Source organism: Rhinolophus sinicus, linkage group LG17, assembly GCF_036562045.2.
Source record: "Rhinolophus sinicus isolate RSC01 linkage group LG17, ASM3656204v1, whole genome shotgun sequence".
NCBI classification, from domain to species: domain Eukaryota; kingdom Metazoa; phylum Chordata; class Mammalia; order Chiroptera; family Rhinolophidae; genus Rhinolophus; species Rhinolophus sinicus.
In genome coordinates this window covers 2,889,017-2,914,207 of record NC_133766.1, presented here as the reverse complement: position 1 = coordinate 2,914,207, position 25,191 = coordinate 2,889,017, and the positions used below count along the sequence as shown (strand labels likewise).

Below are 25,191 nucleotides of genomic sequence, written 5' to 3'. Positions count from 1 at the left end.
GAGGAAAAAAAAAGAAATTTAAAATTTCTTTTTTAAAAAAATTTTTTTAAAGAAATAAAAAAAATTTAAAAAAAAAGAAATTTACTGGAACTGTGTTCATAGAGCCGCAGAACCTGGGCAGCCAGGTTCTGGGATGGAGGGAGCCAAGCAGGAGAAAGGGAACGGGGGTGTTTCTAGGTCTTGTCGCTCTGTCAAGATCTAAATTCCAGGAGAAGGCTGCTGATTGGTTTTCCCTGAAGCCTCATCAAGACTGAAAAACCAACTGTTGGTTCTTCAAACCCAGATTGATGGAGTGACGTCAGCAACGTGGCTGAATAAGAAAGATGCCCCTTGTTCACGTCTCACCCTCACCAACAACAACTTGGCATCCACCCAGGGATAAATGTGCCTTTGTGGGAGCTGTGGGACCAGCACAACATGCCAAGGGAACCAGCAGGATTCTTGCCCACTGGTGCCTGGTCGGGTAATAAGCATACAGACCTCAGTCCCAGCTGGGGGCCCTGCAGGGGCCGTGAAGGAGCTCTAGCCCCGTTCAATGGTGGTCTGGGAGCCTCGGAAGAACAGATGTCAGACACTCAGCCACAGATGAGAGAGAGAATTTGTGGCAGTCCTGGTCTCACAGGGGACGTTCCCGCATTCCACTGGAACAACAATTCTGAGTTTGCATGCGTTGCAGTGGGGAAGAGGGCCAGCTTGGATTCTAGCATCATCCCTCTCCTGAGGCGGCAGCTGAGAAAGCCCTTCTCAGCCCCAGGGTTTCTCCTGTGGGGGAAAGTGAGACCACGTGAGTGAGCTTCCGGCTTCCCCGGCCGTGCCGGACGCTGCTAGCGGAGGCTCAGTTCTCTCTCCTGTCATCCTGAGGCCTAAGCTGTGAGCTCCATGACAGGGGGCCGGACAAGACGGAGAGTGGCAGCTACGACTCAGGGCACAGTCGGGGTGAGGGCTCCATCCAGAAGCTGGTCTGTGAGCCCGGGATGTGTTGCCTGCAGGTCCCCCAACTGGCCCGCGGACACCCCAGTGCTTCACGTCTCACCCACACACTTGCCTCCCTGAGTGTGCTCCTGATGGTGGCGATGGTGGCAGTGACAGAGCATCGGCCGAGGGCTACTGAGCACGCCCAGGAACCCCACCTGAACCTGCGGGCCAGGGAGAGACCAGACACTGAAATGAGGCTGCGGGTCCCACAAAACGAGGGGAGTCAAAATAATTATTTCACCAGACTTGTTTGTAGAGTTGTGAGATTTCATCCAGTATCGATGTCTTTTTTCTGTCACATGTTTGTTCGTGTTTGGTTGGCCCATCGCCTTGCACTCTCTCGGCTGGCGGTTGCAGCCCTTCGACTCCCAACAGTGTAGCCCTCGTCCTGAGCCCCTGTGCCTGCCTTGTGCCTTGTCTTTACCCTGTGTTTGTGCTGCCCGACCCCCAGTCAGCCCTCCAGGGACAGGGCCTCTTCTCCCTGGTGGGAGACAAATTTCCTAGCTGGGAACTCCATTCACCAGCCCTGGATTCCCCTGCTATGCTCCTCTCCATAGCTGAGGCGTCGCCTACTCAGTGTGGGACTTCCTGCCATCCTGCATATTACTACCCATCCACCCACCCATCCACCCACCCATCCACCCACCCATCCATCCACCCATCCACCCACCCATCCACCCACCCATCCATCCATCCATCCACCCACCCATCCACCCACCCATCCACCCACCCATCCATCCATCCATCCACCCACCCATCCACCCACCCATCCATCCATCCATCCACCCACCCATCCACCCACCCATCCACCCACCCATCCATCCGTTCATCCATCTATCCACCCACCCATTCAGAATGTTTTGGGAGCTAGAGGAGTAGCCAGACCTTTCCCACAAGCAGCTCACAGCTGCTAGTTATCTTGTTTTACCTGGATGTTCCTTCAGCTCCTGCCCCGGCCTGTGTCCTTCTCTGCAAAGTGTGGGCCTAGTTCTGGGGCCAAACCCCCTCCCACTGCACTGCCCAGGGCAAGGCCAGTGGTAGTGGACAGCTATTATTTTACATGTGCCCAGAATCCTTTCTTGTATCATAAATGATTCCAGAAGGGCTGTTCATCATAGTGTCTTATCTCCACCTCGTCTTGTCGCCCTGGAAATAATGGTCGATCCAAAAGGTGAGCATGAGACCCAAGCTAGAGCATTTCCTGAGACCGAGATGGGATACTGCGTAGCTCTGTTATCTCTTGCTGTGTAACAACCCACATGTACTGACTTAGAACACTGTTTTAGTTCTGCTGAGTCTGTGGGTCAGCAGCTTAGGCTGGGCTCAGTTAGGTAGCCTGTGTCTGGTCTCCCCTGGGGTCACCCATGTGGCTTCAGTTCTCCAGTTGCTTAGCTGGGGCTGGATGGTCTGCGATGGCCTGAGCCATTTATCTGGAAGTTAGTGCTGGCTGTCAGCTGAGCTGTGCGTCCCCAGCAGGCTTATCCAGGCTTCCTCACATGGAGGCTGGATTCCCAAAGCACAAGAGCTATGGTAAACTCCAATGTATAAACGCTTTTCATATCTTGGGGGGATTTTTAAAGATGGGAGAAATAGTATGCTTGTGTACTGATAAGAATGATCTGATTTAGAAGAAAAAAAATATGCAGGAGAGTGAAGAGAAAATTTCTGGAACAGTGTCCTTGATACTAATACGATAGCTGATAAAAGTATATTCATTGTAGTTTTGATTTCGATATATCTCACTATGAGTGATGCTGAGAATGTTTCATTTATTTAAAAGCCATTCATTCCTTTTCCATGAATTTTCTATTCAAGTTCTTTGCCCATTTTTCTAATTGTTTTTAGATTTCTAGCCTGACAATTTCTTAAAGGTGAATGTTCCTTGTCTATTTTATTCCCAGTTATATCTTTAGCATATAGTACAGAGCTTGCTACATGGTAGGCTCTCAAATAGTATTTGTTGTAACTAAATAATGTTGAGATGCTCTTTATGTATGAAGGAGCTAAGTCTTTTGTCACAGCGCTAGAATTTTATGTAAATGGAATCATGCAGTACGTACTCTTAGCCTGCCTGTCTCCTTTCACTTGGTATATGATTTTGAGATTCAACCATGTTGTTGAGTTACTAGCAGTTTTTTCCTTTTTATTATTGAGTATTGTTTCATTGAATGGGTATTCCGTAAATTGTTTATCCATCCATCTGTTGATGGATATTTGGGTGATTTCCAGTTTGGGGCTTTTACAAATCACGTTGTGATGAATATTCCTGTACAAGTCTTTGTATGGACATGTGTTTCCTTTTTTCTTGGGTAGATACCTAGGAGTGGAATGACTGGATCACATGATAAATGGATGTGTAACTTTTTAAGAAACTGCCAAACTGTTTTTTAATATGGTTGTGTCATTTTACATTCACATCATCAGTGTATGAAAGTTCCAGTTCCTCCATATTTTTGTCAATACTTGATATGGCCAGTAGGTGTATGTATGTGAATAGGTGTGTAGTGGTATCTCATTGAGTGTTAATTTGTATTTCTCTAATTATTCATGATGTTCAGTATCTTTTCTTGTGCTCACCGACCGCTCATTTATTTTCTTTGGGGAATTTTCTATTTAAATATTTTGCCTATTTTCTTATTGAGTTAATTATCTTATTATTGGGTTCAAAGAGTACTTCATATATTCCGGATATAAATCCTCTGTCTGATGTATGTGTTCGCAAATAATTTCTCTCAGTCTATGGCTTGCCTTTTCATTTTGTAATGGTGTTTTCCAAAGAACAAAGTTTTAAAGTTTGATAAAGTCAAATTTATCAATTATTCTTCGCTTACGGTTTGTGCGTCGTATGTCATACTATAAGGATTTCTCTCCTCATTTTATTTCAGAAGTTTTGCATTTTACTTATAGGTCCATGAACTATTTCAGTTAATTTTTGTGTATGGTGTGACGTAAGGAGCAATGCTTTTTTCTCCCCATGCAGATATCCAGTTGGTCTAGCACAATTTGTTGAAAAGACTGTCATTTCTCCATTAAATTTTACTTGTGTCTTTATCAAAAACCAATTGACCATATATGTTTGAGTCTATAGCACCATACATACTAACTATATGGCACTTGTGTTGCTTTGTAGTGTTTGATGCCTGGCAGGGCTATTTCACTCCCCTTATGCATTTACAGACTTTTCCCGGCTGTTCTTTTGTTTGTTTGCCTGTTTCAGCATTATTTTTATATTGCGATACAAATCACATAACATAAAATTCCCCATTTTCAAGTGCACACTTCAGTGGTTCTTCGTATATTCACCCTATTGGGCACTGTCACCACCATTTGATTCTAGAACGTTTCCGTCACTCCCAAGAGAAACTTCCTGTCTATTAGTCATCAGTCCCAATTTCCCCCCTCCCTAGCCTTTAGAAACCACTAATCGACTTTCTGTCCCTATGGACTTGCCTATCCTGAACATTTCGTATAAAAGAGATCCTATTATAGTGGCCTTTTGTGTCTGGCTGGCTTCTTTCCCTTAGTGTAATGTTTTCAAGGTTCATCCACGTTGCAATGCTTCATTCCTTTTTATGGCTGAATCATATATTCTGTTGTTTGGAAGTAGCCCCTTTGTTTATCCATTCCTTAGTTGGCGGACATTTGGGTTGTTTCCAGTTTAAGGCTATTATGAATAATGCTGCTATAAACATCCATATACAAGATTTATGGGGGCATATGTTTTCAATTCTCTTGAGTATAAGCCTAGGAGTAGAATTACTGGGTCATATGATAACTCTGCTTAACTTTTTGAGGAAATACCAAACTATTTTCCACAGAGGCTTCACCATTTCACCGTCCCACCAGCAATGTGCAAGAGTTCCAATTTCTTCCCATCTTCGCCAGCACTTGTCTGTTTTTTATTTTATTTTTATACTAGCCATCGTAGTGTGTGTAAAATAATAGCTCACTGTAGTTTGGATTTGCTTTTCCTAACGATTAGTGATGTGGGGCATCTTTCCATGTACTTATCGGCCATTTGTGTATTTTCTTTGGAGAAATGTCTATTCAGATATCTGGCCAATTTTTATTTGGGTTACTTTTTTCTTGTTGCATTGTAGGAGTTATTTATGTATTCCAAATACTAGACCCTTATCGGTATATGATTTGCAAATATTTTCTCCCATTTTGTGGATTGCTTTTTTCACTTTCTTGATAGATGTCCTTTATGTACAAAAGTGTTTTTAATTTTGATGAAGTCCAATTTACTATCTTTCTTTGCTTGTGCTTTTTGTGTTCTGGATATTTGTGTGCATTATTTTTTCTTTTTCATGTAAACTTTGGAATCACTTTATGTTGTTCTAAAACTTTTGCCAATATTTTTAGTGGAATGGATTGATTAATTTAGGGAGAATTGTGGTCTTCTTAAGGAGCTTTTTATCAAAGACCTGGACACCAGGTTAGACAATTAAGATAGTGAACTCATTCTAGAAAAAGTGCTACTTACCACATTGCTGAATATCACTACGGTCACCTTCGAAGTGCTCCCCGTGGTAAGCTATGCACTGACGCCAGCACCTAGCCCACCCTTCAAAGCAATTTTGGAACTCTTTTTCTGGAATGGCCATCAGAGCTGTCGTCGTATTACCCTTGATGTCCTGACTGTCATTAAAATGTCTACCTTTCAATATTTCCTTTATCTTTGGGTAAAGAAAGAAGTCACTGGTGGCAAGATCAGGTGAGTAGGGAGGGAGTTCCAATACAGTTATTTGTTTACTGGCTAAAAAGTCCCTCACAGACAGTGCCGTGTGAGCTGGTGCATTGTCGTGATGCAAGAGCCATGAATTGTTGGTGAAAAGTTCAGGTCGTCTAACTTTTTCCCCGCAGCCTTTTCAGCACTTCCAAATAATAAACTTGGTTAACAGTCCAGTTATATAAATTCCTAATGAATAACCCCTCTGATATCAAAGAAGGTGAGCAACCTCGTTGCAACAAGTTCAAGAACTTCATTGTCAGACCTCAAATCTTTTTATTTACGCAAGTCCTACCTGTATTCTTCAGTAACGTTTTAAAGTCTGTTTCACATAGATCTTATACTTTTCATTAAGTTTGTTTCTAGGTACTTATCTTTTTTATTATTGTAAATTGCTCCAATCTTTAAATGTTGACAACTAACTAAAGTGTTTGAAATAGTATTTCAAACTATTCTACAGTCCAAATTCAGGCCAAGCACAGATCTGGAAACTCAGATCTCCTCCAACAATGTGCTTTATAGATAAAGACACTGAAGTCTAGAGATACTGAGTGACTTACCCAAGGCCACACTGCAAGTACGTAGCAGAGATGGCATGAGCCTGACTCTGAGCCAGGGCTCAGTCATCTCCCCAAGCGCCATGAAACATCAGAGTCTAGGAAAATGGCAGGTGTTCTCCATGCTTTGGGAACTCATATTTGCCGAGGGAGTGACTTCACCAATCAAGATAGGAATTAGATAAAAATTAGGCAAAAGTTAGAGAAAAAAGAAAGGAAAATGAAACAATTGTTCAATGAGAGCAAAAGCAAAATTCAGGCAGGTAAACAGACAGACTCACGCACACCCCAACCCCTCAAACCTCCAGAGCTTCCTGCCTGCAAACCGAAAGGGGGAGTGTGAGGTTCTTGGCCCTGCTGGCAGGGACCTGCGTTCTCAAAGCCCCAGAGTCCCCACTTCCTGAGGAGGCAACACAGAACAAAGCCAGCAGGCTTCTCTGCTCGGCTTGTCCCAGCCACGGCTGCCATAGCCTCTGCCTCCCTGCCGCATCCTGGGGGAAGGACGCCATGAAGTGGAAAGTGTTCCTTATTGTTGCCATCCTGCAGGCGCACATCTCAGTTACAGGTAAGGCCAGACGTGTCGATGGCAAGGAACTTTTAGAAACTCTTTGTGCCTGTGGGGGTGGCGGGGGACAGTGGCGGGGTGGAGGAGCTGGTATCTCCTCCGAGTCCTGTCTTCCAAAATCAAGGGCAGCTGAGCGGTGGTGGCGGTGGTGGTGCTAGGGGTCCAGCTCGATGCTGCCGTGGGCCGCGTTACAGCACGTTGGGCATTGGTTCAGAGGCAGCAGCTTGAAAACACACCTGCCCAAAGTATGGATTTTCCCAGTGATCAAAGGAGAGAGAAAAGTCCCTGGAGGGGGAGGACGTGGACGAAGGAAGCACATGAGCAACTGAGGCAGGCCCAGTGTGGAGAACGGGAGAGGGTATTAACAGAAGCTAGGCGGGATCAGAAAAGGTCAGCCCTGCTGTGCTTTGTGCTGTGACATTTTTATAGTCACTGCATCTTCGTTCACTCCCTTGCTGGCTCTGACACTCGGCCCCTTTCCTTCTTCCTTTGCCAACAAAGAATATTTCACTCGACAGTCAGGCAAGGTCGTGGCCGTGGCCCTGGCTGAGTTGAAACACCTCAATGGGCCAGGGACAAAGGGCTTTCCGGGGGGTCCATGTTTAGGCTCAGCTCTGTCATGGCCGCCCCTGTACCCCACAGTCAAGTGCTGCCATACGACACACCTATCCCAGGCTCGGACGCTCATCCCCCATCATCCCATATAGGCAGCTCTCTATCGGAGGCCAAAAGCCTAAGATGCTGACAGAACACAGGGGACAGATAAGAGGATGTGACTTGTTAAGTAACTACCGTGAATGGTCACCAACCAACCAGAGAGGTTACTTTTAACCTCATTCCAGTTCTCGGGGATGAGGCTTTTCTAGAATTCTTTCCCTCCCACCATGTTTTCTAGCCCAGATAATGAGAAGAAGTGAGAAGACAAAATGGACTGTCTCAGGGGACGGGTCTCATGCATTTCTTACAAGGACAAGCTGTGTTTGAATCTAAAGGAACAGGGAGGGTTGTCACGAATGTCCTTCCTCCACTTTACAGCTCGCTGCAGTGGGGGACGGTGTTTAGCGACAATGGTGGCAGGGCAAGAGAGGCCACTGGCACTTCCGTTCCTGCCAGGGGACCCGGCACAGCCCTGGCCTACAGCTTTGGAGGCTTCGAGGACTAAGTGATTGTGGGGTTTTCTGTGAGATCACAGCTCTCTTCTCAGAAAGGCCCTGCTGGGTATGAGTCACACGGCGCTGTGGGGTGAGGCCACCAACGCGAGCCCGAAGCAGCCCATCCTTGTGTGCAGGGCACAAGAGGACCCATGACAGCAGAACAGCCTGTGAATTCAGTAGTTTGGAGGGGACAGCTGGTGGCAATGTGTTCAGAGCCCAGGCTCCAGGTGTGGGAGACTGCACTTGGGAGATGGCTAATTCACCCTGTGGGGTTTCCTCACGGGTCCACTAGGGCCAAGGTAGGGGCCATGGGGTCCGCATGGAAACCGTGATGCTGCTTAGCTGCTGGTGGTCATCAAGAACAGAAAACAAAACCCCACCCAGCAGACAGGTGGGGGGCCATCCTCCTTTTCCGCACACAGCCAGCAGGAGAAACCTTTAGATTCATCTTTCAGTGAATGCCGCTTGGCCGGTGTGGAGACTGAAGTTTCAGCCATTTTTAGATACGGCTCTGACACAAAAGTTTTTCAAAGTGTCCTAGACCCGCTGAGGGGAGGTGCAGGGAGACGCACAGGAGCCTTTCTCACCGAGGGAGGCAAATGGCGGCTGTGCTGCCTGAGAAGACATTTCTACCTTCTCTCCTGGAGGAGAGGCTGCTGATGCAGTTTGAGCTGAGGTCTTCTCTCTTTTCTTGAACAGTGAGGTTGCCCATCCTCCCAGCACTTGGAAAACATCTACTTTTTCCTAAGACTTGTCCATTTGCATTTCCTTAGAAATGCCCATCTCATTAAGATCAAAGCAAATAATGACCTCATCTATCTGTCTACATGAGGTCTCCCTGGGTGAGTGTCGAGGAGGTCACCATCACCAGGTCTGAGGCTGGAAGAGACTAAGATGGCATGCCTAGTGGCATGCGCACACTTTTGCCTGCAGCGCCCTCAGACACTTGGTGCCTCTAATCCCTGTCTCACAGTGGCCGACGGCACACCCAGTGGTTTGTGTGGCCTTGGGCCTTTGTCCAGTGAGGAGATGCAGCTCGGACACAACGCCTCAGGAAACACAGGCTCCCAGGCTAGTGGGCAGTTCTGCTTTAGGGAGGAAGCTGGATGTGGTGGGAAGAATCAGGCCAATCACTTTGCTGCCACTTTCCTAGCTGTGCAACCTTAGGCGAGTTACTTAACCTCTCTGGGCCTGTTTCCTCACTTCTAGAGTAAGGATAACCTTCATTGCAGACTTGTGAAAATGAGAAATGATGTAACGAGCCTGATATATAATAGATAGCCAGCAGGTGTTAGTTGTATTAATGATCACTGCTGTTACTTCGTGGCCTGGTTCCTTGTTCTCAGAACCCAGGCACAGGACATGGAAACCCATGGTTGGGATTGCTAGTTTGCTCTCGATTGTGTTGTAAAACAGCCCAGGGTGTCTTCTCCATCTGTTGAAATCTAACTCTCTTTCTGTGGATTTCCGAGTATACCTGTAACACCCCAGGAACGTGGCGGGACCCATCCTAGCCTGAGCCTCAATCGTGATTAAGGGCCAAAGCTTCTTCGGTGGGTCTCAGGATGAGCATTACAGCCATCATTTTTACTTTGTCCAGACATGGATTCTGTAGGGGATGATGACCCCCAAAGTGAAACCATGTCTGAAAAATGAGAACGTAAGTAGCTAAGGGGAGGAAGTGAGAGACAAAGGCCGCTTGGTCGTCATTGGTCAGGGTGGCCCCCAGATTTTGAGGTGGTGGCCGGTGTGGGGGTGCAGTGCCCGGCTGTTGAAGTGCAGGCATCTTGAACACCAGATCTTTGCTTAATCTGCTTGGAGCTGGACTTGAGGGAGGCTTGTAAGCGATGCCAAGACGAGTGTTTTATCGATGGTGTTTTCACCAGGGGTTTATTTCGACTTCCAGTCACCTGGCTTTCCTCACACAGGTGACCTACTTAACTTTCTGCCTTGGTATTTTTGACTTGCTGGCCTGGAGACTGCATCTGCTTTGTGACGCGTCCCCCAGAAACAGTCCTGAGAAGCTCTTGTTTAGGTGAATGACCACGGAGGTAGTTCCCTTAAAATCATTTTCTTGTTTGCCTTTGTCCTTAAAAAACTATATTTAGTTGCTACTGGATGTTCACTTTTCCTTTTGAGAGTCCCCGGGCATTGCGTCCGTGTCTTATTTTGAAGGTTCGGGCCCTCTGGGAATTGCCTTGCGTGAGAATTGTCCACACAAGCACACACTTCAGGCATCCTTGTTCTCCTGAGTCTATTTACCTGGGCATCAGCTAATTGATTAGATAAATAGCAGGGCCAGCTCAAAATAAATTTCTTCTCTGCTTGGGCCAAGCCAAGTTCTTGTTAACTCTAACGTGATGGTAGATTTACTCAATTTCAGCACACTTTCAGACAATTGGGTTAAAAAATAATCAAACCAGTTGTTTGACCTGTTAGTTGAAACAAAAGGATCAGTTCAGTTACTGCACTTACCCAACCATTCCTTTCAGCCTAAAAGCCACGTCTCTGCTCCCTGAGGGAAAAGAGGCCTCAGAGTTGCTCGTATATATGTCCCAGCACTTAGCACCTAGAACAGGGTCCATGCACAATAAATATTTGTCAAATATTTATTATATATAAAAGCTGGGTGAAGCTTTTATATATAAAAAAAGCTTTTTTTATATATATATAAAAATCTAGACATTTCCATGTGATTACGTTAATTTTAATGGTTTATCTGGTGAGGGGTATTTTGGAATGGCATTATTTGGACCTTTCCTCTAAAGAACTTAGTATTAAACAAAGTACTTGAGAGAGAGAGACAGAGACAGAGACAGAGAGAGTACTTAAACTGGTGGAGGGGACAGAGCCATTGGAGTGAAGGGAATGATTCAAAATTATTACAAGGCTAGTTTAAGGTACATCTCACCATTGTTAAAATTTTCTGCTTCCGGATCATATGGAATTTCCAATATTCATTTGTTTTGGGCCTACAAATATGGTCATTTCTTATGATTCAACAAATACTATATTTCAAAAATAAACAAAGAAAGACGTTCATTTTTCTGACTTAGCTTTAACACTAGGGAAAAACAAAAAATAGAGAAGGCTATCACCGTTGGAGATTGTTAACTAATGAACGAATAAACTAATGAAAGGCACCAAGGAAAAAAGTAAGAGCTTGTGGATTATAACATATATCATATGATCCAATTGTATCCAATTGCTCAATTGCCTCAAAATATGGAAAGAAAAACAAAGGCAGGATATCTAACCATTATTGTTCAGTTTGGTCTAGGTTACTACATCAATGTTCCACGTAGCGATTGCTTTCTCCCCTCCTCTATTTTAACAAAAAAACCATAAAATCATAAAAGGAAGTTATAAATTTTTTAAAGCCCATGATCTTACCAAGCTAGCCCAATAACTTTTCACTTTCACTTCTTTTTTATGTTCCATTCCAGTATTTTTAACAAGTATGTACATGTCTTTATATAGTTGCTATTATAAAAACGGTTTCATGTGCTTTTCTCCCCAATATTCTGACTTTATTTTCATGCTTAGCCTTCATGATTGCTTTTCACTGCTTATGTAAACCTCCATAGTTTATGCATCCTGTTTTCGTCACTATTTCCTTATTGTTGGACACTTGGGCTGTTTCTAATTTTTGGTATTATAGCTAATCCTGCAAGAAAATCTTTACATGTGTAGCTTTTAAAAATTTCTTTGCGAGTACTTCCTTGGGCTAATTTCTCCAGGACTGACAATGAAAAGAAAAGGTTAAAGGAAAGAACATTTTACAAGGTACTTTATTTGAGGTCTGTGGAAAACAATCCCATGGAGGAAAGACTTTTTTTCTAAATTGCTGCCACCCTCTGCACGTGTTTCTGTCTTCTCTGGCGCAGGCAACATGGTGGGGGGAGAAAGGCGGCCATGGAACCGGAAAGACCTGGGTCCAGGGTCTGGTTCCTCCCCAGCCTTCACCGTCGGCGAGTTGCCCACCTTCAGAGTCTCTGTCTTCCTCTGTAAGATGGCGGTAATAACATCTACCTCAGGCAGAGTGTTGTGGGGTACAGGGTACTCTTGGAAGTGCCTACACACACAAGGTGCTCGAAAAGCAGCAGCCATTATCATGTGGGCCTCAGTTTCCCAACCTGCAAAAGAGAAAGACCATTGCTTTCCCAGTGCAATAAAGCGGAAACACTGGTACTCACTTGCTTTCTTTTTCTTTGTCACTAAATTGCAGTGTCAACTTGGGCAGAAATCTCTCTCTGGGCTTTGGTTTTCTCATCGGTGAGATGAGAAAGGAGAGGGTTGAGCATCCCTTTCTGCTACCCAACGGATTGCAGGTGGTCTTGAAATTAAAAATTTTTAAGGACATTGAGTTACCTAGCTCACGAATAAGGAACCTACGCCTCATTCTTTCCTGCAGCCCCCAACATGTTCTTAACCTGGATTTCTGCCTTCTCACAATAGTTTTAACTCTCTAGTGGGAGCCTGTGTGGGGAAAACTCCAAGGATGAAATCTAACCTTTTCTGGCTTATTCCTTAAGCTGCAGATTTATTGGGGCCACACAAGAACTTGGTTGGGTGAGATCTGACTTGGGGAGAAAGTAAATTGTGATCTGAAGCAACCAAATGGCAGTGGTGGCAACGTTAGCAGCGTGCCCTGTCCACGTTGCTTGCCTCTTCTGATTTGTGCTGCTCAGCAACTAATTTTCAGGCTCAAAGGGGAAAAAATAAATAGAAAGCACTAGAACAAGGACAGGCAGGATCCTTGCCCAGCCCCCACCGCCGTTCTCTTAGCACCGCCATCCTTTTCTGTTTGCAAAATGCTACCAACACCTTCGCTTGTTTGGTCCTCGTAACTGTCCTGTGGCGAGGAGCAGAAAAGTCGTAGGATTCTCTTTTTATAAATGAAGAAAATGATCCTCTAAGGTTCGATGACTTCCCTACGAGAAGAACCAGCCCCAGACCCACTTTCTCCAACCCTTCATTCAGGGTACACGTTCTCGAATCTTCTCTGCAGACCTCTCCCAGGTCTTCATCCACTTTCAACATTGATGACTGAATTCTGCAGCAGACCTTTGAAGGTATTCCCCTTAGTAAGCATGTATCGCTACTTTCCTCTCAATGTTTAAAGTAAGAAATAATTATTTTGATGCCGAATATCCTTATTTAATGTAAAAATTTCTGTGGTGTATGGAATATTTGATTGTTGATACAGAATTACGTTTTGCTCTGGCTCACATTTCCCCGAAATCTGGCAACATCTATATTTTCTGTTTTGCTTTTAATGAATATATCTATTTTGGAGCTTTCCTGGGGAGGCTTGGGCCTCAGTTCGCAATTCACCCCATTTCCATGTGTGCAGGTACCCCACCACCATCTTACACATGGGTGGAAATAAATCGTGTAACTCAAAACTAAATTAAATTGTATTTCAGAAGCTTTGATCCTAAATAATAGACTATAGTTGACCTGCTTGATGAGAATGTTTTCATACGGCGTGTAAGGTTTTTTACGTGTGGAGTTTACTAAAAGAATAACACACCGACACACACCAACTCTGAGCTGGGATTGTTTTTGTACGAAATCCTCGAGGAGTGGGCGAATTGCCTTTGATGGACAAATGTCTACAATCAATTCTCAATTATTTATGTCAGATTTCAGCCTTGGGTCCACTTGCGTCTGCCTGGGTGGAGCTCAGGTGTACAAACTGCTGACTGGGGCAAAGCAACCGACATAACAAATATGATGCTGAGTGAAATACAGGGAGCCTTGAAGAGCCAAATATGCCGAGGAGTATCTGGGACGTAGTGTGGTCCCTCTGGAGCTGTCTGGAGGAGGCTTGGAGCAAGGAGACATTCAGGAGATTTAGCAGGACGTCGGTGGGGCGCTGACCTCAAGGTGCATTGCTTTTGCCGAACCTGGGGGCTGGGGCGGACGGCTTGCAATGCAAACCTACACACCGTTTAGGATAAAACAAATCCCTCCTTCTCTCGATTGCTGTTGATACTAGAAAGTCAACTGCATGTTCCTGCCTTTCACACGTCCTTCACTGTACTGGCTCTAAGACATAATGTGAATGACTGCCCTGAGACAGAACTGCCCTTTCAACGTGTGGGCTGGGAGTGATGGTGGAATTGGAGACAAGAAGTGTTCTAGAGGAAAGAACAGAACAGACAGCCTAAGGGTGCAGAGGGGGAGGTTGCAACCTGTTGCCACAGGAGGCAGACTGGCCGGAGCGAGTGCTCCAGAGAGAAAGCAGCCAAGCCCTGCAGGGGACGCCATCATGGGGCTACCCTATGCCCAGCCCGGTCCTGGAGGTTACAGCTCAGGGTGGGAGCAGGCAAACATGCGTGTCCATGTGTGTTCACCCATGTGCGCCGGGAGAGATGCCGGTGTCTGTGCCCTGGTGTGCATGTGCCAGCGTGTGTGATGCTGTGTGTTTGTGATCTGCTTGTTCCAGCTGCACATGCATTGGTGTGCTAGACGGGTGCGTCTAGCACCTGCAGATATGTGTTTTTATGTGCACCGGTGAGTGGTATGTGTGTGTGTTGAGAGGAGGCTGGTGGCAGCAGGGCAGCTCTGTAGAAAGAAGGAAGGGCACACGTTACGTGGGCTCAGAGCTGGCAATCTGGGTAGGTGAGCAGTGGGGCTGAGATGCCACGGGGCACATCCCAGGGATTCTGTGCAGAAGGGAGACAAGAAAACTTCTGTGCAAAGCAGAATCACTAGGATCCTGAGAGCATCTTCATAGATACAGACTTCTTGGGTTGGTGTGGCCCGAATCCCTTCAGAGCTCTCCCATCTCCCAAGTAAGCCTGGTGTCCTCCCCGTCCTTTGCGCCTTTCTTCCTCCCAGTTCCCTCCCCTTAGAACCTGACTCTGTCCCCAACCCCACCTGTGGAAACTCTGTCTACCCCTAAATTCAAGCCCAGCTGTGTGGGGCTCTCCCGGACTCACTGTTGACATAATTACCAGAGTTAAGTGTCAAAAGAAGGTGGAAAATTGTAGTTATCAGAATTCAGGGCTGAAAACCCAACATGGTTAGTTCTCTATGGTGAGCCCTTCTCATGGTGGAGGCCCAGCACACACGTAGTTTCAGGAGCACTTACCCATCAGCAGAAAATGTTACCAGTTCCCCCAAATTCTTACCGGTTGTCCCCACCGTGGCCATTCTGTGACTTTTGACTAACATAGTCAAAATGCATTTGATGCTTTTCTTTCTTTCTGCCCTCGGAATAGATTGACAAGCAATTCAATAACGTGGTTCCTGGTAACCCACTTTGGTCATTGAGAGTTGGTTTGGCCAGATGGAGAGTTATTTCTAATATTTGGTTATTCAAATCATCTGGTCAGCCACCGCACTTCTCAGTGAGTAAATATTGACCAAGCACCTCTCATGGGCCCCAAGTCAAACCAGCCCACTGACCAGGCCAGTGTCTCGGAGATGGACGTCACGTTGTTGAGAGCCTACAAGTAAAGGCCCTGATCTAATTCCCAGGCCCCATAAGTCGTGTTCTCCGGTTTTTATGAAAATGTATTGATTTGCCTACAGGCTTGCTTCTTTCTGATCGGGTCTAATTTTTACCTTTTCTGAGCCTGTGCTAATTTCCATGCTGAGTTCAGTTGCAAAGGAGGCGCCTACCAGGAGAGACCACCCAGGAGTGTTTTGAGTTAGGTTAGAGAGCTTCAGAAATGCGCCCTTTGATTTGCTCAGATTAGAGAGAAATCTTTGTCTTTTCTGTCACTTCGCTATCAGCATTTCAAAGCCCAGACATATATAAAATACACAAATGCTTTCTGGACAAAATGAATCTTGTCCGTTCTCTTTGGATTTCGGTGGGAACAATAACGTTTGAGCTACAAAAGGTTGGCAAAGAGGATTATTCTTTTTCTTTCTATTAAGTGTTGAGGCTTCAAAAGAACAGCTCGGGAAGTCAAATAATTGTACTCACTGCTGCTCACCCATCCATCTCCCTGCTGACCTGGCCTATGAAATCCCCTTCAAAAACCTGGCTAGCTCTTACCTGCCCGTTGCAAATACGGTATTGTTAAATGTTCCCATCCACAATTGCAGGAGGGAGGCTGCTACAAAGCAAATTCCTTCCATTTCAACAGGGTAGCTCATCAGGAATAGCTCTTTGGGGCGAGGAGAGGGGTGTCTGTAATTTTCAAAGCTTTGTAATTTCTTCTTGGAGAGGGAGCTACTTGGAAACCAGAAGTGGAATGTGAATAAAGTTATAATCAATCATAAATTCTTGCCATCCAGAGGGACTAGTGGGATGGACGTGGAAAGGAACATTTAGTTTTTGATTTTCATGGCCATTTTTTTATTTTGTTGGTTCGGGGAGAAAAACAACCCCCACATCTGCTAGTTTCTAGCTATGGCTCTAAACACAATGTCTCAGACTTGAAGCTGACCTAATTCCTGGTTTGGTTTCAGACCATAAATTCCTCAGAAAATACCCGTCAGCCATTTTGAAGAGCACAAAATGGCTCCTCTGTGCTGAGGGATGAAGAGAGGATTTGACTATTTTAACATTGGGGTTTGGACATTTTCTAGCATTCAAGCCTGGAGTGATTTCAATTAAAAAGAAGAAAGAGAAAGAAAGAAAGAAAGAGAAAGAAAGAAAGATAACCTCCACGTTGGCCATTGCCTCAAATTCAGTACAGAGTGAACAAATTCAGTACAAGGAAGATGGTATTGTGTGGCTGGGTCCTCTCGAAGGTCCTGGATGCCATCACTGCAGAGCTTCTTCCAACCCATCAAATCGGACCCCATGCCATCACCTCTCTCTCCCGTCACCTCCATTCCTTCTCTTTGAAGGCTTTTTTTTTGTTTTGTTCTTTTTGTTTGTTTTTTTAAAATCCTTTCAGGGGAAATATACAAGTCACATTTAGTGGGATGTTGAAGTAGGCAAATGCCATCCCCCAAAATAAATAAATAAAGTCCCCATTTATGTGCACTATTTAAAATAATGTTATTCTTATTTCACATTTATTCCTATGAGAAATTAAGTTGAATCTTGCAAAGCCGTCAGGAATACACCTCTCAGGTAGTGTTAACTATCTTGTAATCAGAGTGGCTTGTGGTGATGTGATTAGGTTGGGCTGGGGGCTAGGGGTGCTGCCAGGGAATGTTACATTCAGTGACAAGAACAGTACACGGAGCCTTTCTGGGGAGATTTTTCTCTGATCAAAACAGGGCTGGCCTGATATGACAGAATCACAGAAGGTTTGACCTGTAAAGGACAAACACCTTCAAGTTCCCACTCCGGATTTTACCAGGGATGAAATTATGGTCCAAGAAATTAATCAACTGGCCACATGTTACATAGCAAGCCAATGACAGAGTCACACCTGACCCCAGGACTTTTGATTCTTGCCGCAGCCCTCTGTCCTCTGGCCAACAGGTCGCCCTATGTGAGTGCTGCTTCCTGGCTGGCCACTTGGGTGTCAGGTGTGTGACCTCACATTGGAATGGCAGCCACAGATTGCTTGGGGAGCTGGGCCATGTTAGCTTAGATCGCCATGAGGCCCTGAGAGTGGCGGAGCAGAAAATATACTTAAATGAGTGTTGTTAACGCAAGGGCTCATTTTCAAATTTCACTATTTTTCCTCATTCCCCAAATGAGTGTGAATTTTCACTTTATTGGATTTTCGTAGAACGGACAATCATGGGTCATTCTCTTGAAGAGAGACATGCCCTGTTCTTCCTGGCTGTTGTTCACAGGTGAAAGACATCCCAAGAGTGGGCAGGAGTGACCCCCCAGGATTTGGAATAATTTTCTTTTAAGGTCTTTCTCTGATGCAATTCTGCCTCGGGTCCCGACTCCCCTGCCTGGCATCTCGTTCATGACTTGAAAGAAAAGATAAATGCCTTTGTGCAGATATATCCATGGCATCTCTGACTTGTCTGCTGAGACTGTCCAGGAACTTGGTGACCACAAGGACGGTGACCCACTGATCCAAGGCCCTGGCAGCTAAACTCTCCTCTGACCGTGACAGGGCACCTATTAAGTTAATCTAGTTGGGGAGAGAAGACTAAAACCAGTGAGAGAAAAATCAAGGAATTTTCCTATTAGTGAAGAGAGTATGTTTTAACAGTGTATGTCATTGTCAGAAATATTATCAGAGATAGAAATAAAAGTCAGGGCCTCACCATGCCTTCCGTCATCCTAAATGTATTTTCTGAGTAAGCTCTGTTCCATGGCAGGTGCTACGTTGTGCTAAAGCCCAGGTGCTGTGCTCAGAGAACGCACATTTCCAGGGCTGATGGATAGGTCTGACGGGTCTGGGCCAATGAGTCAAGCTATAGCAACAGTTAACACTGTTGAGATGAGCCTGTTCTGTGTATTGTTTACATGTGTTAGGTCAACTCATCCTGCGGCGCTTTCATGGGTGTCCCCATTTTGCAGATGGGGAACTGAGGTCCGGAGGTACACGGCCAGCATGAACCAGAGCTGGGCTTTGACCTCAGGCAGCGTGGCCTCCACCCGGAACCACATTGCTTCTGAGTGGGGTATCGGAGCCTGACATTGGTCATGAACTTTGAGGGAGGGGTTGAGGTTTGTTTGCCACATGGAGGAGGGGTTTGGAAAAGGGCAGATCTGGAGGTAGGAATAGAGTGTCCCACCTCAGGAAACCAGGAAACACCAGCTAGGGCTCTTGGGAGCCCCCACCCCCATTCCTGGAACCTCACTCCCCACCCTCAGGATGTTTCTGGGATGGAGAGCCAGGGGGCACCTCCCACCCATGGCCCTTGGTACCCAACGTGAAGCCCTCCTCTCCTCCAGGCCTGGTCCTGACCTTCCGTGGGCCAGCTGCCCTTGTGAGGCCCCCTTTCCTTGTCCCAAAGAGCTGACTCTCGAAGGACTTGTCCACTGCAGTGGATAACAAAGGCACTGGTCCCCAAACTGTTCTGCTAGATGGGAAGACGGTCCCGCAAAAACAGGGGGAGGACATTTTGGAAACACCGGTGAAGGCAAACTTCAGAAGGGTTTTGTTTCTCGTTTGGCTGCAGCTTCTCAGAGCCTCTGTTACAGTGCCGTGCAATTTGACTCGAGCCCACTTGGCACTTGTTTTCTCAGGGAACATCTAGTACGTGGCCTGCGGAATATAGTTGGAGAAGGAAAAGCTTGACGAAGACTATCTTGAGTAGCTCAGGACAGAAAAAGCTCTAAGAGGGGGTCTAGGGAGATGGAGCAGGGACGTGACGGTTGCACCATGAGGAAAATACCGGATGGTAGGATTTCATCCAAAGAGGAGGGGCCTCTCTCCCGGCTTCCGGTGGTTTGCTGGCAGTTTTCATCACGCTTTGGCTTGTTGGTGCATTAGCCCCCCCCTGACTTCGCTTTCACATGGCCTTCTCCCTGTGTGCATGTCCGACTCTGTGCCCAAGCTCCCCCTTTTTATAAAGGCACAGTCATATGGGATTGGGGCCCCCCGATGACCTCATCTGAACTCAATCGTCTGCAAACACCCTATTTCCCAATCAGGTCACCTTCCCAGGTACAGAGGCAGGACTTCAGCGTCTTCTTAGGGGACACAATTCAATGTGTGTCACCCAGCCAGGCTTCCTGGGGTCGTCTTCCACAGAAAGGGCCCGCACTCCCAGCTCTGTCTGTCTCAGGGTCCGCTTCTGGAAGAGCCCCAACTAAGACACCCTTTCAAACACGGCCCCCCAGAAGTACAGAGAGACTGCGAAAGTGTCCTGCCATCATGGAACAAGTCCCTCGCAGAAATCATGATTTGAGTCAACAGTTTCTTTCCTACCTAAGAGTATACTTCTCCTAAGGCCCTCTGGTAACGTGGCTTCCAGGATGGCTCAGTTTGTTTGTTTTGAACACTGATCGCCAGAGCCCACGATGTGGCTGAGTGAGGAAAGGGCAGAGGCGTGTTACCATAAGTACACAGACAGGGCTCTTTGCCACTCGGTGTCACTAAGGGGAGGACACTGCCAGCTGAAAACAGAAACACTCATCTCCAGCCTGGGTGTTGATCAAACCTCTGCTGAAATGGTTGGCATCAGACTGTGGGGCTGCTGAGCCAGCTCTGTCCCCTCCGTACTTGCAGAAGATGGAATAAATATGTCAGAAGGGAGGTGCCTCCCAGCTCGGGAACACCGGGGTTACCCTTTAGAAAAACATCGCCAGCACATTCTGCAATCTCGAAATGAGTCTGAATGGTAACTCGAGCGGCAGGGTTTGTTCTGGCTTTTAGATGGTCCTTCCTCCTGCTCCAGAACCCCCCACCCCCCACCTTTCCTCTGCTCCAACTGACACAGCAGTGGTCTGCCCTGGCAGAGGGCCCCTGCAGGAGAGGCCAAGGTGCAGCTGTGGCCTCTGCAGGTCTTCCTGGCTGGTGAGGGGAGAACAAAGTCGTGTTTCCAGGTCACAGCTGCCAGGGGCCCCAGCTGTGAGGTGGGCTGGTTCCAGGTCAGCTCTGAGTCAAGAAATGCTTCAAATGTGTGCTCCTCGGGAAGAGGCATGAGGAATTGGCCGTTTCCCTTTGCTGCTTTCTGGAGTCAGTGAGCTTTTGAGAGACTGGATTAGGGTCCAGCCCAGACTTGCAGAGAAAGACTGTGTGAGTGTGTTTTAGTTAAGAATAAGTTTTAGTTCTACTGAGACCTCCTTGTTTACAAAACAGGTGTGTAGGCCGGGATGAGATGCCCTTGATTTTGTCTCTGCCGTTGCAGGATTGTGTGTGTGTGTGTGTGTGTGTGTGTGTGTGTGTGTGTGTATGTGAGAGAGAGAGAGAGAGAGAGAGAGAGAGAGAGAGAGAGAGAGAGAGAGAGAGAGAGAATTACTGGTAGGAGGCAAGGAAGGGACAGGAAGATGTATTAAAAGGATATTCATGGGAAAGAATATAATTCCCGTGATTGCCCTGCTCACCCAGGTGAGTTCTGGCCCGTGGGCGAGGGAGGTTGTGAGAGGAGAGTGTGTGCCCAGAAGTACCACTGCTTTTGTCCACTTCCTGGACCATGGGCCCCTCCCTTACGGGAAAAGGCCACTCTGTGAGATTCATGTCCATCTGTACCAAGGAGCCCATTTCCTCGGCTGATTCGGGAGAAAGTACCCACATCCTAAATCGGAAGCCACTTCATTCCAGATTCCTTCTTCTGTTGCCAGCCTTCCATTTATTAGGTTGGTGCGAAAGTTATTGTGGTTTTTGCAATTCTCTTTAACCTTTTAAACCACCATTACTTTTGCACCAACCTAATCCCTTTAACTTGCATCGCCAATGACTCTAATCACGTGCCTAAGCCTGGTGTGTCCACACAGGGTCCCATCTCACAGCTCCTTGACTCTTAGGACATGCAGCGAGGCCAGCGTTACTACTCCAGTCGATGGGTGACACAGCCTGAGCTCTGAGCGCCTGAGACACTTGTCTCAGGACCTGGTGCTAGTAAGTGGAGCAGCCCAGTTTGGACCCAGGGTCCCTGAGGCCTGTCCTCCCCAGGGTCCTCACTGTGCTGAGCCCCAGTAGAACGATGGGCTCCCCTGCAGGAAGATGGGCTTTCAGAGGACGAGGCTCTGGAGCTGGGTGCTGAGGCCAGAGCTGGGCCTTCTCTGGGTGATGAGGGTGCCCCTGACGGGGCACGTGCCTCCCCCAAAGGCTCTAACATGCACTGCCTTGGGCCCTCTCCCATGAGCACGGGGACCACCGCCAAGCCACCTGCAGTCAGCATGTCCTGCCAGCACCACGTGCAGTGGCTCGGGTCCCACCTCTGAGGTGTGGGGACGGAGGGGCTGCTTGTAAACATTGACTGGATGTTCTGAACGGGCCTGGTGGCGGTGAGTCCTAGGAAAGAGCTTCCTCTGGCCAGTGCCCTCTCCAGGGCTGGCTGGTCATGACTGAGGCGTAACAGGGTCTTCCCTCACACTCTCTCCATCGTTCTCGGCGCCGCTCAGACCCCACCTCTGCGTGAACGCCTTTGCAGCCCACCCCACCCCGAAGAGTCCCTCCCTTCACTGAGCTCCCGAGGCATTCGGCGTCTGCCCTTCTCGGCGGACAGTGAGAATGTGGGTTCTGGAGTCACATGTACTGGGTTGTGTGGACTTTCTAGCTGTGTGTCCTTGGGGGCAGATAGAGGCTCCCTGGATCTGGGGCTCTCCATCTGTTTAACATGGGTCATGACCTCTACCTCAGAGGGGTTTGTGAGGGACAAACTCAGCAATGCACAGAAAGGGTTGGGCTTGGTGGTCAGCACTGAGGGCTTGACCTGGACCCACTCCTCCCATCCCCGCGTGGTCCTGTCATGGACTGCTGAGTCCCCTCGCCACCCAGCTCTTGTCTGACTAATTAACTTTTCACATAGTCACACTCTGCTTTTCCAGCGGAAAGGCTCTTGAGTCAAGGCCCCCAGTATTCATTTCTGTGCTCCTCAGATGCCTCAAGTACTGACCACGGGTCTTCCTCGAGTGAAATCCAGTCGTTAACAGTGGTTGGCAAACATTTTCTCCAAAGGATCAGAGAGTAGACATCTTAGTCCTTGTAGGCCATGTGGTCCCTTTCCAAATGACCCAGCTCTGCGAATGTAGCACAAAAGCTGCCATGGTAACTGGGGAGTGTGGTGACATTCCTGTATTGACAAAACAGGCAGCTGCCCAGAGTTGGCAACCCCTGGTTAAGAGCATTGGGACTGGAAGTCAGAAGCGTGGGTCCAAGTCTACGTCCACAGATTCTTATGCCCGGTTTTCCATCTATGCATCTGTAAATGTCTGTGCATCTCTGCCTGTTCCCATCCCACAGCCCCAGGGGGACACCCGAGGTGCCCTCCTTAGGCAGGCGCACAGCTGGAGCGGGGGGTTGGCTTCAATGAGCGAATAGTACAGGTGCCAAACTTGAGACAAAAATGACATTGTGTGTGTGGGGGGAAGGGAGCTTCTTCCCCCCCAAAGGGGCATACCCCTCTCTCTAACGTGAGATGGAAACCCCATGTGATTTGGCTGGCCTGAGTGATAAAAGCATTTGTGATTATTCTCTGATTTACTCTGTTCATGGAGAGTTTCGTCATAGAACTTTCTATTCTCAGGACCTCACCTCTCTCACAACACGTAGCTCATTCGTCCTCGGAACAATTCTGCCCTCATAACAAGCCTTTACAGGCAACAGGGGGGCAATTAGAAGAAACTGTGTGTGTTGCAATTGTTAGCAGTGCTTTGCAATCAGCAGATCAAAGTCAGTTCACCGCACACATATGTGTACAGTCCAGCTCTCGTTCATACCAGAAGCTCAGGGGATAACGGAACAGTGGCATTTTCTTTTTTCTTTTTTTAAGATTTTATTGGGGAAGGAGAACAGGATTTTATTGGGGAACAGTGTGTATTTCCAGGACTTTTTTTTTTTCTTCCAAGTCAAGTTGTTGTCCTTTCAATCTTAGTTCAGCTTCAAGTTGTTGTCCTTTCAGTCTTAGCTGTGGAGGGCGCAGCTCAGCTCCAGGTCCAGTTGCCGTTGCTAGTTGCAGGGGGTGCAGCCACCATCCCTTGCGGGAGTCGAACCGGCAACCTTGTGGTTGAGAGGACGCACTCCAACCAACTGAGCCATCTGGGAGGCAGCTCAGCTCAAGGTGCCGTGTTCAATCTTTTGTTGCAGGGGGTGCTGCCCAGCATCCCTTGCGGGATTTGAGGAATTGAACTGGCAACCTTGTGGTGGAGAGCCCACTGGCCCATGTGGGAATCGAACCAGCAGCCTTCGGAATTAGGAGCACGGAGCTCTAACCGCCTGAGCCACCGGGCCGGCTGGCATTTCCTATTTTAAACTTTATTTTCTTATCACGCTTGACATTGTGCTGATTTTTGAAAGTAAACATCCAGCATCCTGTTAAGGGAAGATAAAAACAGATGAGAATTAAAGAGCAGTAAGAGTCTGGCTCGAAGTGGCAAGAATTCTTGTAGGACAATGAAGCATCAGGTGTTGTCATGAGCTCGTCACTTGGAAAATGGAAAGCTGCATCGTAAACATTGTCTGCGTGACCATCGTGAGCCCTCTGGTTGTCATGGGAGATGTTGTCCTCTCAGAAGCAACCATCTTCTGTGGGTCATGAGTAAAGCAATGTGGTTTCAACGTTTCCATTTCACGGGATAGAGAGTATTTCCTCCAGGGCCGCATAAGAAATAGCGTATCACCCAGGAGAAACTTACAGAGGTGGCCGTCATGGGGGAAAGCCAAACACAGAGAAATCCTCATGCCCCACGGAGAAGCCCCCTGTGTGTGGTCGTCCTCATGTGAGTGGTCAGATCACACCTCGTGGCTTTGCCAAGTGCTTTTATGTCAATCACTTTGTGAAAAAAATCCAGAGCCTTTCCAGAGTGTAGGTATAGCTCCTTTTACTGATAGAGAAGGTTAAGTGTTTGTCAAGATTAGTTAATGGTAGACTTGGAATTTGAATTCCACTCTCTCTTCTGGATCCAAATCCAAGCTCTCCTCCTATGCAGTGGCACGTGGGCAGGGCATGTCTACACCTGTGGCCTGGGGAGAGGGGGGTGCCGTGCAGTGGGGGCCAGTAGCCTCATAGAAGAGAACACACTCAACTGAAATCTGCATGTGACCTCTCATTATTACACACACCTTTTCATGTCCTTTTTGTTTTCCACTTCGAGGTGAAATTTTCCATTCCTGATTTTAACCCAAAGAAAGGCTAAGTAAATTCCATGAACCACTCTTGAATAAGGCAAACTATAAAAAATACACAGTGACCCCTGACGAGCCCAGCAGGCAGTAGACAGCTGTGGTCACAGCCAACTCTTGTACAGTTTAACCCTAGTGACATTTCCCAGAAATAATAGCTGCTCTTTCTGATATCGATTATCTCCAGTTGTGTCAAATCCCTTCTGCCTGAGTGCGTGGAGCAGGGTTTCTCAGCCTCTGCATTATGATATTTGGGGCTGGATGGTTCTTTGCTGTGGGGGGGCCAGTCCTGTGCATTGTAGGAAATTTAGCAGCATCTCTGACCTCTACTCGCTAGATCCCCATAGCACCTCTAAGGTGTGACCACCCAAAATGTCTTTAGGCGTTGCCAAAATCCTATGGGGAAAATTTACTCCGGGTTGAGAACCCCTGGAGGGGCAGCATTTTTGTTGGTCAGTCACTCAGTGATGGATTCTGCCATGATGGGCAATCTAGTCTGGCTTCAAGTTGACCAGCACACAACTGATCCATTGCGATCCCTTCCCCCAGTATTAGCTGAAATGATGGTCTCAGGGCTGCCCTGCAA

At 47.1% G+C, this 25,191-nt stretch overlaps 1 protein-coding gene across 2 annotated transcripts in view; it reads left to right on the top strand.

Annotated features, from left to right (window-relative positions):
• The first annotated feature begins 6,612 nt into the window (after window positions 1-6,612).
• The window catches only part of CD247 (CD247 molecule), a 68,906-nt gene continuing 50,327 nt past the window's right edge, over window positions 6,613-25,191 (top strand). The window contains exon 1 of one of the 2 annotated variants that reach the window (XM_019747429.2): window positions 6,613-6,829. In XM_019747429.2, the coding sequence (XP_019602988.2) occupies window positions 6,772-6,829 (58 nt within the window). In that variant the 5' untranslated portion in view covers window positions 6,613-6,771. The remainder of the gene's footprint in view (window positions 6,830-25,191) is intronic. The other variant, XM_074322347.1, reaches the window with a different exon arrangement.